This window comes from Podarcis bocagei (assembly GCF_964188305.1).
Source record: "Podarcis bocagei genome assembly, chromosome: 16".
Lineage (NCBI taxonomy): Eukaryota > Metazoa > Chordata > Lepidosauria > Squamata > Lacertidae > Podarcis > Podarcis bocagei.
Window position 1 is genome coordinate 36,070,532 of NC_138142.1, and position 17,244 is coordinate 36,087,775.

Below are 17,244 nucleotides of genomic sequence, written 5' to 3' on the forward strand. Positions count from 1 at the left end.
GACTGCATTCAACACAGCTAGACCTGATGTTGGAGGCTAGGGGGCGGGGCCACGTTGGAACTCTGGCAGATCAAGGGGTGGAGCCAGTGCAGGAACTGGTGGGTTATGGGCGGAGCCTATATAAATCCGGTCTCTCCAAGCTGGTTCAATCACAACCCATGTTGCCACAGTTGTAGTTGGTTGGGCCAAGATTTGCATTTCTCCAGTGGTTGTAAATTCATGTCTACTGCTTGCCTAGGTCCAGTCTCCATAGCTTCTCACCTTCTTCTGCCCACCTGATTTGGCACAACCAGATCCAATCCATTTAATTCAAACTCCATAGCCTCTTTGTGAATTTAGAAGACTAAACGTATCAGAATAATAACAACCCAAGGAGGAGATCAGGAGCTTGAAAACACAGCTAATGGAAGAAGCATCATCAATGCTATGGAAGCGGGCTAACCAAGATGAACTGGCCAAGCGGGGAACGAATTCCACCACGAATTCCACCACCGAGATCAAAACTTTGGATTGAATGTATAGGTTTATTTTTAAAAATAATAATAACATTTCCAAGGTCTGGAACAAATAGTATTCTGGATTCCGGATCTAGAGAGAGGAGGGAAACATGGTGCTCTGGGCATTCTAGATCCAGTGGTGAGAGAACTGAAACATAACAAATCTAGAGGCAAGGGCTACTAATTTATTTTAAAAGTAAATCTCTAAAGAGTTCTGGATCAAATCTGGAAGATCTCAAACAAACAGACATGCAGAAGAAGAAGAGTTTGGATTTGATATCCCGCTTTATCACTACCCGAAGGAGTCTCAAAGCGGCTAACATTCTCCTTTCCCTTCTTCTCCCACAGTATGGGGGAGTAGGGGGGGGGGTCGGCCTGAATTATCAAAACCAGAAAATAGGAACTTTGAGAAAGCATCCAGACGGTGAGCTAAAATGACCTCTTAAGGGTCCAGAGCTCCTCCGTTTGAAGCTTCTCAAGTTGAGCAGTCAGGAACCGAGAACGTCGGTGTACCTGGAAAGCTTACAACAATGCCATTCTAGAGTGGACTAGAGTGGTTAGGGTGGGAACCTGGGCTGGGAACTGAAAGTTTCCTGACTTAAAGGCGATCAAGCTCTAGACTTTGATATCCCAGAACCGAGCAAGGGGAGGGGATGGAGACCACCCCAAAATATTAACACTGAATTGACAACACATTGACATCGTGGCGGACAGTCTCTCGTTCTTCCTGTGTAAACGGTCCGAGGCCTTGTGGTTCTGATCCTCCCAGGTGTGCGTTACTTCTTACTCTTTGTGACTCGGCACCCCTTTGCTGCGTCTCCCATGACGCTCCAGTACTCGCCGAATTGCAGTTTGGCCTCGTCGCCATCGCCATGGCATTCAATCTTATCGTCCAACGTGCCAACGCTCTGTTTGGAGAAGAAAAAGAAGCTGTCAAAACCCAGCAGGGAAACCGGAAATTGGATTCACAGTTTGCGGATTCTTTTTCCAGACTTGGGGGGTTGGACTAGGGGAGCCCAGAGAGGAAAGTGGGTGGGGCAGCAAAGGTCAATCATTTCACCTCCACGCAGGAGGGCAGTTTCTGTGCCCGTACTCACACCCCCCCCCCCCGTATCCTGGCAAGCTAAGAGGCATAGTCAGAATTCAAGGACATATTCCAGCCAGGCAAAAACACTCAGGGAGGATGCCAAGCAGGGGCAAGAAGAGGGCATGGCCTGGAGAGAAGGGGCAAGGCTTAGAGATGCCTGGAGGGCTGATCCTGAGGTTTCCTAGCCCTGCAATAGAAATCTACCACTTCCATTGCTTTTTTCATTTTTAGCCAAGTGATAAATACCGTATCTTTTGCTCTATAAGACTCACTTTTTCCCTCCTAAAAAGTAAGGGGAAATGTGTGTGCGTCTTGTGGAGCGAATGCAGGCTGCGCAGCTATCCCAGAAGCCAGAAGAGCAAGAGGGATCGCTGCTTTCACTGCACAGTGATCTCTCTTGCTGTTCTGGCTTCTAAGATTCAGAATATTCCCCCCCCCCCGTTTTCCTCCTCCAAAAACTAGGTGCGTCTTGTGGTCTGGTGCGTCTTATAGAGCGAAAAATACGGTACCCCTTTATTTTGGGGGGGGGTTCCTTTCTCCTTTCCGCTACTCCTTGGAAAAACTGCACCTCTCCCTTTCCCTGCTCCATTCAATGAATGTTTCTGTTCCATTCGTTTGTGTCAGGGATGGGGAATCTGCAGCAAGTCTTCCATACATTGTTGGAATGGGGCAACCCAGCCAGATGGGTATTATTATTATTATTATTATTATTATTATTATTATTATTATTATTATTAGCTTCTAACTCCCATCAGCCCCAGCCAGCAAGGCCAACAGCCAGATACTGTGGGAACTGAAGTCTAATAACATGGAAGAGCACAGATTCCTCCTTCCCAACTTGTATGGAACAAGAGAAACAAGGCTGCAGTCAAAGCAACGTTGGAGGAATGTGGACACATTGACCTACCATTACTTCCACAGCTGAGTGTCTCACAACAAGGATCTAGGCCTCTGCTCCCCCCACCCCAAACTGAGGCCCTGCAAGCACTGTTGAACGCTCATCACCCCTGACAATTGGCCATGCTGTCCAGGTCTAATGGAAGCTGGCATCCAAGAACATTGTTGGACTACAACTCCCATCATCCCTGGCCATTGGCCATTGTAGCTGAAGGGGCTGGTGGAAGTTGTAGTCACTACGACACGTGTCAGGCCCCAGGTTGAGGGAAGCTGATCTAGGCTGAAGAGAGGAATTGCAACTCTTTGGTTTGGAATTGTTCCCCGACATAACGCAGAAACACCCCCCCCAAAAAACTGTGCCACCCCCCCGGCAGACGCCTGTCTTAGATTCTAGGTCTAGATTCTCTTCACCTCTGCTAAATGTGGCAACCTCTGTCCCACCAGGTCCCTCAGCTCGTTGGGGGTGATGCACTCTTTACGGCCCTTGACGGCGTAGCAGTGGAAGTTGTTGATGACGATTTCGATGGCCCTCTCCACGTCAGTGAGCTCTTGAGAGTTCTGGGGAAGGAGAAAGACAAGGGGTGGAGTTATTGCGAGACGCAAAGCATCAGCACAAGTCTGTGATCTCAAAAGAAGGCAGTCAGACCGGCCCGACTCCCTCCTACGCAGTTACACCCTCCCCGAAACTCCATTAAGACTCCCAAGATTGCATACCATCTCTGGTGAGCAATCTGGAGATAATTATCCATTCCATTTGCACCAAACAGCTCAGCTCCATTACAGAGGAAACCACAACACCCATCCACTTCTGTGCTAGACCAGATAAGATATGTCCCTTGTCCACAAACATATCAGTCCAGAACGGATCATATCCTGTGTTGAAACTCATTCATTTCCTGACTCACATTCTGTCTGCATTAGAATGAATGAAAACTGAAGTCAAATCCATCCCAAATCTTCTGAAACTTCAGGAGATATCCAGAGTCTTTCTTCAACCGCTGGACATATTCCAAATCATTTTAAGACCTGGTTGTTGTTGTTGTTTTACCACAGCTGCACCATACATTTAAAGCACCATGATCCCACTTTAAACAGTCATGGCTCCCCCCCAAAGGAATCCTGGGAGATCTAGCTTGTTAAGGGTGCTGCTGAGAGTTTTTAGGACAACCCCCTATTCCCCCCTCAGAGCAACAATTCCAGGAGTGGCTTAACAACCAATCCCTCTCCCCAAGGAACTCTGGGAATTGTAGTTCTCCTAACAACTGTCATCCTATTTCACAAACTACAGTTCCCAGAATTCATTGGGAGGAGGGACATGACTGTTTAAAGCAGAATAAGTCAAAAGGGCATGGAGAGTCAGTGTTGAGGACTGAGATTCCCAAAGGGTACTTCCTCCAAAGTTGCACTCCAACTCCCATAAGCCCCAGCCAGCAAGGCTAATGGCAATGGATGATGGGAATTGCAGTCCAATGACATTTGGAGGGGTATCAGCACTCTGATATGATATTGTGGGTGCCAGATGCGCATCAGGTGGGCGTTCTATAGCCTCAAAGGATGGATGAGAAATCTGATTCTGTCCACATTTAAAGGCAAATTGATCAAACTGACGCATTACGAAACAAAATACAAGCATGAAAGACAGCCATCCTCCTAATTTCGCACTATTCTGAATTTTGCAGTGCATTTCTCTGGCCAAGTAAAGGTGTACAAAAACACAGGCATTGGTAAAAATCACATGTGCAGAAAAGTCTCATATTGGAGACTTTGCAGAAATGTGTCGATCGCAGCGAAATTGCATTCAAAAACAATTGTATGGTAAGAGAAATTCGCACTGAGGTGCTGACGAATTTTTGTGAGGACTTTCAAAAAAGGGGAAACCCTGCAAGCTGATCTGGAAATGCGGAGAGCTGAATTTCAGACTGGAAAAATGAGGAACAGAGAGAAACAGAAACGATTTGCCCATCCTGACAGCCACGATTATTTGATGCACAACAAATCTCCAAAGCCAACTGATCCATCTGGTCATGTGCGCTGCAAACATGGATTAACAGTGGAGTAGGAAAGACCTAGGGCCTCTTTTTGCACCATGGTGTCTAGGGACATATCCTGACCCTCAGTTTTCAGCCATAAGAGCACCATACCACCCGGCCCACCAAGACCCAGCCTGAGAGAGAGTTTGTGGCCTCTCACCTTAACATTCCCACCCCTTGCCTTTCCTAATTATTACACAGGAAGTTGCCTTGTACTGAGCCAGACCCCTGGCCCATGTACCTCAGTGTTGTTTACGCGGACTGGCAGCTGCTGCTCTCTAGGATTCCAGGCAGGGGGCTCTCCCAGCCCTACCTGGAGTTTCCGGGAATCGAACCTGCGACCTTCGGCATTCAAAGCAGACTCTTTGCCCTTGAGCTATTGCCCTCCCCTGCTTTCACATATACTTTTAACTGGGGGTGCCAGGGACTGAACCCCAGACCTTTGGCATGGAAAGTGCATGTGCTGCGATTTCAGCCGCAGCTCTTGCCCTATAAATAAAGGCCCTAGTCCTCAAAGTTTGGAAGAAGGCCCTGATTAAGACAGGAATTGAGGGAGCTGTTCTGTACTGAGTCAGACCTCACGGTCCATCTAGATCAGTCTTCTCCAAACTGTTTTTGGACTACAACTCCCACCGTCCCTAGCTAGCAGGACCAGTGGTCAGGGATGATGGGGATTGTAGTCCAAGTTGGAGACCCAAGTTTGGGAAACACTGATCTTCTCTGATATTGGCGCGCTGACCAACAGTGGTTTCAGGCAATGAGAATTCCCAGTCCAATAGGTCTTACTCTTGAGTAAGTGTGCCGAGGGCAACAGCCCATAAATAACAAAGGGTTCTTGCTTCCTGCGACTGCCACCCTTACTTGGGGACTGAGTCCCACCGAAGTCACTGGAAGCGACTTCCGAGTAGACCTGTATAGGACTGTGCTGTGCCAGCATCTTTTTTAATGAAATGAAATGAGATCCCATTTTGAATCCTGAAAATCCATATGAAATCTTCCTTCTACACCGTGCTGCATTCCGTCGAGAGCTTACTGAATGTTTTTTTTAAAATAAATATATTTTTAAAATCAGCAGGGAAAACCTGTTTGAACGCCGAGAGAAGCCAGAGCTTTCGGGCGTTTCCCTGGATGAACGTCTTTCTCCGACCGCAAAGCCAGTTGATCCAGAATATATATTCAAAATCAGCTGAGGGATCTGGTCTCCATGACAGAAGTCACTTGTGGAGCCTGCTGACATGTCGTTCTGGACCCCATGTGCTATTTGTATTCAGGGCTGCTGGAACAGGAGGTGATCTGTACCTCCTTGCTTGTTTTTCTAATCTGCATCTTCTGCTGCAGTTTCACCTTCATGCACACGCACATACGGAGTTTACACCAACCTTCCCCAGTTTGGTGACCTCCAGATGTTTGTAGACTGCAATTCCCATCAGCCCCAGCCAAATGGGACGACGGTCAGGGCTGATGGGAGTTGTAGTCCACAAACATTTGGAGGGCCACAAGCCTGCCCGCCTGCCCCTTTCCTAGACAAATGTCCCAGCCAATCAGGGATCACATATCAAATGCACTTACAGAGGTGTAGAGCAGGGATGAGGAGCTCCTATGTTGTTGGACTACAACTCCCATCAGCCCCAGCCAGCACTGGTCAATGATCAGGGATAATGGGAGTTGCAGTCCAACAACATCTGGAGGGATTCCCCTTCCCTGCATTAGAAGGAAGGCAAATGACGATTCAGTTCAAGGACAGGGAACCTGTGATTCTCCAGATGTTATTGGGTCCCAACTCTCATCACACCCAGCCAACGTGGCCAACAATCAGGGGTGATCGGAACTGCAGCCCAGTAATATTTGGAGAGCCACAGGTTTCCCCACTCCTGCTGTATACATATGTCCCAACCAATCAGGGACCACATATTAAATGCACTTGCAGAGGTATAGCACAGGATGGGGGAGACTGTTGACCTCCAGTTGTTTGTTGGACTACAACCTCCATCAGTCCCAGCCAGGATGGCCCAACGGTCAGAGATAGCGATGGGAGTTGTAGTCCAGCAACACCCGGAGGGCGCCAGCTTGGGAGAAAGCTGGCTTACGCATTCCCTGTCTGCAAATTTTGCCACCTGATTTCCCCTTTCACAAACCATGGCCCATGCTCAGTTGGCAGAGCACGAGACTCTTTATGTCAGGGTCGTGGGTACAAGCCCCACGTTGGGCAAAAGACTCCTGCATTTCAGGGGGTTGGACTAGATGACCCCCGGGGTCCCTTCCAACTCTATGTTTCTATGAAATTTTCCACCCTCCCTCCCCATTTCCAGCGAACAGCATCTGACTCAGCACTAGACTTGGCAACCATCTCCGCTTCTAATAAAAATATTGCCAAGATATTCTCCCCCACCCCCCAAAAAACCTCACCCCACGTACCAACCCCCTCTCATTTGGAGATTTTTCCTTAAAACATTTCAACGTGTCCCACAAGGAGGACCATTCCAGAGGAGATGAGAACTTTGCCAAGGTGGTAGACAAGTCTATTCTAGGCCCCAGAAAGTCAGTGTCTCACACAACTAGAAAAAACTGGTTTGGCCGAGGAGATCCCGAAATTTCCTTAGAGGGAGTTGGTTGCGCAAGAGGATCTCTCCCTCTCTCCTGGGGAAGGACTGGGTCTCAGTGGCAGAGTGTTCCTAACCACATCAACCCTTTCTCCAGAATCATGAGGACATTAGCTATGGGGCAAGATCATAGCTGTCAACTTACAGATTTGAAAATAAGGGACCAGCAGCCTTGAAAATAAGGGATCAGCAGCCAAAATAAGGGATTTTCCGGGCACAGGTATGTTCAACTTCTGAGCCCCTCTGAGCCAAAGGCAGAAAGCCCAGCCAGCAGCCAAATGAAGCCTCATCAATAAGGGACAGCAGCGGGACATGGCGCTGGGATAAGGGACTGTCCCGCCAAATAAGGGACACTTGACAGCTATGGGCAAGATATGTAGCCAAGTTACAAAGTACACACTCTGTATGCAGGAGAGCTGCTGCCAGTCAGTGCAGGCCACATTGAAGTAGATGGAGCAATGGTCTGACACAGCGTATGACAGCTTCCTATGATCCCTGAAACATTAATGGAGGAAACTGACTCCTGTATTTTAGCCAACCCAATCTGGCTCCCTATGACCTGGGTTTCTCTGTTTCTCCCAGAAGCTTTGCTGAGTTTAAGATCCACAGATGATCCGAGAGGGCATCCTTTCCACACACACACACCCCAAAAACCCTACGCGCATCCCCCCTTCCAACACAGAATGGATCCACAATTTCTCCTCTCCATTCCCCAGAAAACCGAAAGACAGTCCCATTTCCCCACTCCAATTGACCTTTCTCTTCTTGCAGCAACCAAAGCCCATTGTTGATTCGGTTCGGTTCGTTCGGTTCGGCAAAAATCCCCTTTTCCGGAGCAAGTTGTGGCGAGTCGGTTCCTTGAGATCCGCTGGGTAGTTCCCGCAAAGAGGCTCTTAGAAATCCAACAAAGGGCTGTTTTTCCTACGTGCGGCCAACAGAAGGGAAGAACGGAGACTTTTAGCTTTCCATCAGATCCTGCCTCTTTTATTTCCCCACTCCCCCACCCTAGTCTGAGCGTGTTTGGGAAGGCAAATTGTTGATCGCTGCCTGAACATGTCCGGAGCGACGAGGCGCGCCGCTGAGCGAGAAAAGGATTGGAGTTCACGGGGAAGGGGTGGGAGTCCGGATGAAGGGAAAAGCCCATTGCCACTACTATCCCAAACAGCAACCCCCCCCTGCACCCCTTCTGTTTTGGGATGGGAGCCCCGGAGGAGTCCCAAAGGAGAGAAGCCCTTCTTACCTGCTCGAAGGGATCAGCTGTGCTGGATAGAACTGCCTCTCCTGCCACGGTTTTATATCTCAAGAAGGCGGGTGTAAGAGACACCTTCGGGAGATACCAGGAGGCGGTGGTGGCGCAAGGCATCTCCCTGCACCGCCTGGCATCCTGCCAGCGTGGAACTCCAGCGCCACCCATTTCCTAATTTTTTAGTCACGGTGCGGCAGGTGAGCAATTGGTATGACAGGAGGCCGGTTTACGTGACTCTTCTGTCCCTTCCCCGCCCCCTCCAGTTTATCAAACTCGACCGCTTTCCTCATCTCGTGCTCTATCCCAGTGATCGCCAAACATTAAGGATCTAAGAATGTACATCCGTGGCTCCCAATGTTTTTGCTGCCACACCTTATGGATTCCATGAACTCATCTCCAGCGCCCCCCTCTAAAAGCAGGGGCGCGGGTGGCGCTGTGGTCTAAACCACTGAGCCTCTTGGGCTTGCTGATTGGAAGGTCGGCAGTTCAAATCCCCACGATGGAGTGAGCTCCCATCGCTCTGTCCCAGCTCCTGCCAACCTAGCAGTTCGAAAGCACTCCAGTGCAAGTAGATAAATAGGTACTGCTCCGGCGGGAAGGTAAAAAGTGTTTCCATGCACTCTGGTTTCTGTCATGGTGTTCCGTTGTGCCAGAAGTGGTTTAGTCCTGCTGGCCACATGACCCGGAAAACTGTCTGCGGCCAAACACCGGCTCCCTCGGCCTGAAAGTGAGATGAGCGCCACAACCCCATAGGCGCCTTTGACTGGACTTAACTGTCCGGGGGGGACGCGGGTGGTGGTGGGGGACGCGGGTGGCACTGAGGTTTTACCCACATCGTCAGGTCGGCGGTTCAAATCCCCGCGGTGGGGTGCGCTCCCGTTGCTCGGTCCCAGCGCCTGCCAACCTAGCAGTTCGAAAGCACCCCCGGGTGCAAGTAGATAAATAGGGACCGCTTACTAGCAGGAAGGTAAACGGCATTTCTGTGTGCTGCACTGGCTCGCCAGATGCGGCTTTGTCACGCTGGCCACGTGACCCGGAAGTGTCTCTGGACAGCGCTGGCCCCCGGCCTCTTAAGTGAGATGGGCGCGCAACCCCAGAGTCGGACACGACTGGCCCGCACGGACAGGGGTACCTTTACCTTTACCTTTTAACCGTCCAGGGGTCCTTTACCCTTTACTTTTTCCTATAAAAGCATTGTTCAGAATAGTGGTTTGCGAAAATTTGGGCGAAGAAACAATGGAAGAGGACTGGAAAAAATTTAAGGACTATTTACAAAAACAATACAAGTTGTATGAATGTTAAAAAGTTACACGACTCGGTAATTATAGCTCCAGCAATTAGATCTGGGTAATAGGAAATTATGTTTTAGGAAAGAAAAGGTTAAAATCTAAGGTAATACTATGTTTAATTCAAGATATAAGTAACTGATGGGAAGTATCTCAAATTTAGAGGTATAGTATTTGAAAAGTACAAAATAAGATACGAAACAAGGTAATAATTTGCTGATATCTTTATTATAAAGAATGCAGGGTAAGGGAGATGTGAGGAAGTCCGGTTAGTTATATAAAGAATGTTATGAAAGGTGGGTTTTTTCTTATTTCTTTTTCTTTCTTGTTCTTCTATTTTTCTCTTAAATGTATGTTTCTAAATTTGTATCTGGAAATTTAATAAAAATATTTTTTAAAAAAACAGAATAGCGGTTTGCGCAGCCCCTGATTCATTGCACATTTATTTGAAATCCAATTCCAGTTGGTTAGTTTTTTGTAGAATATTTGAAAAAGAAATATCATGGTTGTGTTCAAACTTAGGCAGGATTTGAAGTATAGCGGCAGGTGGCAAGTGGCAAGTGGTAGCTTAATAATTTATAGTTTTTGCTCAACTTAAACTACCTCACCAGGTTATTGCGAGGTCAAAACAGTGAGGAGGAGGGCTGCCGTATTTTTCTGTGTATAAGACAATGTTTTTTGCTTAAATTTGTTAGGCAAAAAATGGGGGCCATCTTGTACACAGATTGTGAGTGCAGGGGGGGCAGGTGATCAGTGGTGACAATTGGGCAGGCAGGTGAGAGATTGGCAGTGGGCGACCCCCCCAAAAAAACTTTAAAAAACCCTCAACAGATAAATAATTATTGATTTCTTTATTTGGGTTAAAAAATATAGGGATCAACTTATACACGGGGGGATCTTATACACGGAAAAATATGGTATGTAAGCCACCCTTGAGTAGGAAAGGTGGGATATAAATGTTAGTGTAAAATTGCTGTGGCAAAAAAAGCAGCGAATAAATTTAATAAACAGTCTTAACAATGCAAACAAAGCAACCACCATGAAATATAATACAAATAATCATAAAAGTGACCGGTCAAATAGGGACAGAGGCAAAATCCAATTCAGTTTGCATTCAAAGGCCAGCTGCTCTCATTTGCACTTCCTGAAGCAAAACACGAAGCAAAACTCAGCCATCCTTCGAAATCCGAACTGCCCCGAATTTTGCAACGCAGTTCTTCTACCAAGTTGTAGGTATGAAAATGTATACGCTGGGTAAAGTTTGCATGTTGGAAAATGCATACTTTTATTAAAAGAATGTATGAAAATGCATTATGTTTGGGGGGGGTGGCTTGCAAAAAACTTGTCTTGCAAATTAGGCAAAATTTGCATTAAAATGCTGGTGAATTTTCATGTTATTTTAAGAAAAGAATTTGCAAACTGATGTGGAAATGTGGAGAACTGGGAGATGAGAATCAGGCCCCATCTTCCCTGTGCATCGAAAGCAGTAGACTAACACATTCAGCAGTCATGGCTTCCCCTAAAGTATCCTGGAAGCTGTCATTTGTTAAGGGTGCTGAGAGCTGACAGGAGGCCCCCTCCATTCTTTCACAGAGCTATAATTTCCAGAGTTGTCTCTTTTCCCGGCGACCCGAGAGAGAGACTGAAATTGATAGATTATTCCATCTGTATCGGCTCATCAATTTATATAGCTGCATAGACCTGTGGACATAGAAAGACATAATTCAAGGAGTGTCTGACAGTCTAATAATAATAATAATAATTAAAAAAATCAGTGCTTTTTCTGGGGGGACACAGGGGTACACATACCCCTAAACATTTTGTGAATCTAAAATTTTAAACATTTTTAGTTTCTTCGCTAGCACGGTGAATCGTCAGTTCCGTCGCTACCCCCGATGGCGTCCTCATTTCCTCTCATGGCATTTCCTGAGTCTCCAGATGGAAGCGAGCGTTTAATGTGTGAAGCAGTGTTGAATGTGGATGTGTGGTGTTTTGCTGATGAAAGTTTGGCCTCATTGAGGGGCAGTATTTCAATATGAGTAGGAAAATCACTGTGAGCTGTCAAGCTGTGTAATATGAGGCAATGCATGTTCTTTGTACTTTTGCCCATTGATGGTATTTATTTCCCCCGATTTGAACTATAAAATGGTGGTTTTCTTGAGCCAAAATGAGAGTGCCCCTAAACATTTTTTTTAAAAAAAGGGGGGAAACCACTGATTAAATTAATTGCTTTATTTTGCCCAAGGTAACTCAAAGGGACGCGGGTGGCGCTGTGGGCTAAACCACAGAGCCTAGGACTTGCCAATCAGAAGGTTGGCAGTTCGAATCCCCGCGACGGGGTGAGCTCCCGTTACTCGGTCCCTGTTCCTGCCAACCTAGCAGTTCGAAAGCACATTAAAGTGCAAGTAGATAAATAGGTACCGCTCCAGCGGGAAGGTAAACGGCGTTTCCATGTGCTGCTCTGGTTCGCCAGAAGCGGCTTAGTCCTGCTGGCCACATGACCCGGAAGTTGTACGCCGGCTCCCTCGGCCAGTAAAGCGAGATGAGCGCCGCAACCCCAGAGTTGGTCACGACTGGACCTAATGGTCAGGGGTCCCTTTACCTTTACCTTTTAACTCAAAGTGACTTACAAACAACAGACAGGCAGACAATAAACCCCAAATAGATAGGAGGAGGCACAAGAAGAAGGGCCTCAGAAGATGACTCAGGGTCCAGGTCTCATGTGGAGAGAGGTGGTGCTTGAGGTATTGCAGTCCTGAGCCGTCTAAGGCTTTATAGGTCAAAACCAGCACTTTCAACTGGGCCCAGAAACGAATTGGCAGGTGGTGCAGTCAGGCCAGGATTGGTGTAAAGCTTATTTCCCCAGTGAGCAAAAACGAGGATGCTACAGGGAACCAGGCAGAGGGCTTTCTCGGTAGTGGCGCCCGCCCTGTGGAAGGCCCTCCCATCAGATGTCAAAGAGATAAACAACTACCTGACATTTAGAAGACATCTGAAGGCAGCCCTGTTCAGGGAAGTTTTTAATGTGTGACATTTTAATGTATTTTTAATCTTTGTTGGAAGCCCCCCAGAGTGGCTGGGGAAACCCAGCCAAATGGGCGGGGTACAAATAATAAAGTATTATTATTATTATCATTATTATTATCATTATTATTATTACAGTGGTACCTTGGGTTAAGTGCTTAATTCGTTCTGGAGGTGAGGTCCGTTCTTAGCCTGAAACTGTTCTTAACCTGAAGCACCACTTTAGCTAACGGGGCCTCCTGCTGCTGCCGGGCTGCCGGAGCACAATTTCTGTTCTCATCCTGAAGCAAAGTTCTTAACCTGAAGCACTATTTCTGGGTTAGCGGAGTCTGTAACCTGAAGCGTATGTAACCCGAGGTACCACTGTGTTATTATTGCTGCATCTTTGCTGGAAGTGTGTTCCACAGCATGGGACCAGGAACATTAGGTGCCCAGCTTCTAGCAGAGGCCAGTTAGTCTGCTGTAACACACGGGACAACGAGCAACACTCATCTGGATTATCTCAGAGACTGAGCCCCAGGTGGTCCTAAAAATATGCCTGAGAAGCTCGTACACCAGCCATGAAAGGGAACAATTCCTCCCCAACAGCGCCCTCTTAGATATATCCAAACTGCATCAAAATGTTTCAGCTCCAAGTGCTTGTTTTCAACCAGCCATTCCCTTCCCAGGATGTTCCATTCAGGTCTCTCTCCCTCTGCCTGCCAGTCAGCGTTTCATGTCGACTCCTCACTGGGCTGTTTTGGGTGTAATAATAATAATAATAATAATAATAATAATAATAATAATAATAATAATAATAATTTATTTATACCCCGCCCATCTGGCTGGGCTTCCCCAGCCACTCTGGGCAGCTTCCCAAAAAATATTAAAATACTGTAATACATCAAACATTAAAAGCTTCCCTAAACAAGGCTGCCTTCAGATGTCTGTACCCCATCCCTTAAGGGTCCCTTCTCAAAACCTAGCCCAAAGCTCCCTTCCTCATGTGCATCGTTGATTTTGGAACCACTGCATTGATGTAAGGAACCATTCTTGCAGAATCGAGCCTTCTAGGGCTTCCTGTGGCCCTCCAGATGTTGTGGAACTCCCACCAGCCCCTGCTTATCAAGCATGCTGACTGCTGGGGCTGCTGCGAATTCGAGTCCAGACACAACTGGAGGGCTACAGGTTCCCTGGACGTGGCTGTGAGTGTACAGGGTTGCCTGTGTATGAAGAAGAAGAAGAAGAAGAAGAAGAAGAAGAAGAAGAAGAAGAAGAAGAAGAAGAAGAAGAAGAAGAAGAAGAAGAGGAGTAGTAGTAGTAGTAGTAGTAGTAGTAGTTTGGACTTGATATCCCACCTTTCACTCCCCTTAAGGAGTCTCAAAGCGGCTCACATTCTCCTTTCCCTTCCTCCCCCACAACAAACACTCTGTGAGGTGAGTGGGGCTGAGAGACTTCAGAGAAGTGTGACTGGCCCAAGGTCACCCAGCAGCTGCTTGTGGAGGAGCGGGGAAGCGAACCCAGTTCACCAGATTACGAGTCCACCGCTCTTAACCACTACACCACACTGGCTGGATATATAGCCTGGTTCGCCTAACAGTCATTGACAGACATATCCGTTGCGAATTTGTATAAGCCACGTATAATCATTTCCCGGTAATAAAATCTAGCACCTTCTTTGCGTTGACAGTCCCTAGACAGAAGCCTTTAATTAAAGAGAGTTAACCGATGAGGATTATTGTTCTCAGTCTTATTTACCCACCTTTCACCCTAAGGTCCCAAGGCAGGCGACAACAGTTACAACTCAACGTTAACAGTTTAAGGCAGCTTATAATCACAGACATCAGGTGGGTCCTAAAAATATAGACCTTTGTGGTCGGAGACATTACCACTCCGGAATAACAGTTGCCAGTTTTCCACAAGTTGGACAGGATGCTGAACTAAATGGACATTGGCCTGATCAGGCAGGCTGTCCTTATGTTCTTAGGATTCAGTTTGCCTTTAAAAGCAAGCCCATCTACCCTGATGGCACTGTGGGTTAAACCAGAGAGCCTAGGGCTTCACGATCAGAAGGTCAGTGGTTCGAATCCCCGCGACGGGGTGAGCTCCCGTTGCTCGGTCCCAGCTCCTGCCCACCTAGCAGTTCGAAAGCACAAAGTGCAAGTAGATAAATAGGTACCACTCCGGCGGGAAGGTAAATGGCATTTCCGTGCGCTGCTCTGGTTCGCCAGAAGTGGCTTAGTCATGCTGGCCACACGACCTGGAAGCTGTACGCCGGCTCCCTTGGCCAATAAAGCGAGATGAGCGCTGCAACCCCAGAGTCGGCCGCGACTGGAGCTAATGGTCAGGGGTCCCTTTACCTTTAACAATCTACCCTGAACTTTCTGAAAGAGTGCATGAACCAAAAACACATTCTTCAAATCCGTCCTTCTCTAACTTTTGTAGTGCGGTTCCCCAGCCAAGCTTCAAAAACAGATAATATAGTTTTCAGGGAAATGCATGCGTGAGTAAAAAGAGCATAAAATAATGCCTTGTGGAAGGGAGAATTGTTTCGCAAGACAAAAAACAAAAAACAAACCCTGCATATTAGGAGAAATCTGCCCTAAAATGCTGATAAATTATCACGGGGAGTTTTCTTTTAATGCAGACTGATGTGAAAAACTGGAAAAATGACATAGATTTGCCCATTCCCTAACTCAGCTGAAATTAGACAAATCATTGGTTCAGGAGAGGGTCTGAAAATGACTACAACTCATCATGGTGGCTCTATGAGCCCTCTAAATTCAGAGGCACTCAGTTTATGGATGCTGGATTTGGAGCGGGTGGGCAAGCAGGGGTTATGGCTATTCTCAGCCCCATCTTGTGTGGGCTTCTTGGAGGCACCTGGGAATGTGGGAGCCCAGTGTGCACACAGGGAAGCTTCCATGTGGATAAGGACCGGGAAAGGCACTTGCGCATGGGAGAGCTCTATGAGCGCATACGGAATCTTTCTATACTGTGAACCTTTTCTGTGGATAAAGGATGGGAAGGATGCTTTCGTCCATATGGGCACAGCTCATTTGCGCGCACAAGCAGCCTGTGGTTCAAGTGCCATCGGTCCCTCCTCTGTGCCCACACAAAGCTTGGAATCAGAGGCCGTGTGGATTCAGGAGACGCCCCTGTTGTCATGGTCACCTGTGGCGGAGCAACACCCTCGGGGGTTAAATTCCGGAGCGCATTCCTTTGCCCTGCCGAAATCAGCCTCCTTATATAATACTTGTCTTGGAAATCGGGAAGCTTCATTTCCGGCTCCAAAGGAACAGCAGGTTGTCATTCCTGGGCTCTCTCGCACCGAGCCCTGGCCTGAAGCCAAACGTGTTTCTCTTACCTGTCGAGCTGCTCCTCTGTCTTAACAGATGCTCCGCCTTCCCCCCTCCAGAGGTAGACACATCTTACTCTCCTCAGTGCAAAAGGAGGTGATGGATTTCTGGCTCCTCCTCCAAAATGGTCAAAGGCCTGGAAACGATGCCTTATGAGGAACGGCTAAGGGAGCTGGGCATGTTTAGCCTGGAGGAGGTTAAGGGGTGATATGATAGCCATGTTCAAATATATAAAAGGATGTCACATAGAGGAGGGAGAAAGGTTGTTTTCTGCTGCTCCAGAGAAGCGGACACGGAGCAATGGATCCAAACTACAAGAAAGAAGATTCTACCTAAACATTAGGAAGAACTTCCTGACAGTAAGAGCTGTTCGACAGTGGAATTTGCTGCCAAGGAGTGTGGTGGAGTCTCCTACTTTGGAGGTCTTTAAGCAGAGGCTTGACAACCATATGTCAGGAGTGCTCTGATGGTGTTTCCTGCTTGGCAGGGGGTTGGACTCGATGGCCCTTGTGGTCTCTTCCAACTCTATGATTCTATGATTCTATGAGGACCTGAGTGCAACAGCAACTCCCACCACTTGTGATTCCTAAAAACTGGTGTTTAAAAGCACATTGCCTCTTTAGCATATCGGTAGTCATTATGGCTCATTGACAGACTTCACCATGAATTTGCCCCATCCTCTTTTAAAGCCATCCAAGTTGGTGGCCATCAATGCTTCCTCTGGAAATGAGTCCTCTAGATTAACTATTCACTTTGTGGAGCGAAACTACTTTCCTCTGTCTGTCTGGAATCTTCCAACATTCGGCTTCATTAAAGGTAAAGGTAAAGGGACCCCTGACCATTAGGTCCAGTCGTGACTGACTCTGGGGTTGCGGAGCTCATCTCACTTTATTGGCTGAGGGAGTCAGCGTACAGTTTCCAGGTCATGTGGCCAGCATGACTAAGCCATTTCTGGCGAACCAGAGCAGTGCACGGAAACGCTGTTTACCTTCCCGCCGGAGCGGTACCTATTTATCTACTTGATGTGCTTTCAAACTGCTAGGTTGGCAGGAACAGAGACCAAGCAACGGGAGCTCACCCCGTCGCAGGGATTCGAACCGACGACCTTCTGATCAAAAAGTCCTAGGCTCTGTGGTTTAACCCACAGCGCCACCCGTGTCCCCAGTGCCACCAGCTTCATTGGACGTCCACAAATTCTAGTGCTATAAAAAAGGGAGAAAAAATTATCTCTGTCCACTT

The 17,244-nt window shown here is 47.5% G+C and overlaps 1 protein-coding gene across 1 annotated transcript; it reads right to left on the reverse strand.

Annotated features, from left to right (window-relative positions):
* Positions 1 to 504: 504 nt before the first annotated feature.
* LOC308575275 (protein S100-A14-like) lies at positions 505 to 8,503 on the reverse strand. Its single transcript, XM_081173942.1, has 4 exons — positions 8,352 to 8,503; positions 7,867 to 8,032; positions 2,893 to 3,039; positions 505 to 1,405 (listed from the first exon to the last, which is right to left on the reverse strand). Exons 2-4 carry the CDS (start codon positions 7,894 to 7,896, stop codon positions 1,274 to 1,276), a joined length of 309 nt encoding a protein of 102 aa, XP_081030068.1. The 5' UTR covers positions 7,897 to 8,032; positions 8,352 to 8,503; the 3' UTR covers positions 505 to 1,273.
* Positions 8,504 to 17,244: the final 8,741 nt, after the last annotated feature.

Excerpts from the sequence above, each read along its gene's own strand:
- LOC308575275 (XM_081173942.1), bottom strand. The coding sequence starts at position 7,896 with ATGGGCTTTGGTTGCTGCAAGAAGAGAAAG. Across the intron at positions 3,040-7,866 it reads GTTGCTGCAAGAAGAGAAAG|AACTCTCAAGAGCTCACTGA; the intron begins GTCAATTGGAGT and ends CTCCTTCCCCAG. Across the intron at positions 1,406-2,892 it reads GGTTGCCACATTTAGCAGAG|AGCGTTGGCACGTTGGACGA; the intron begins GTGAAGAGAATC and ends TTCTCCAAACAG.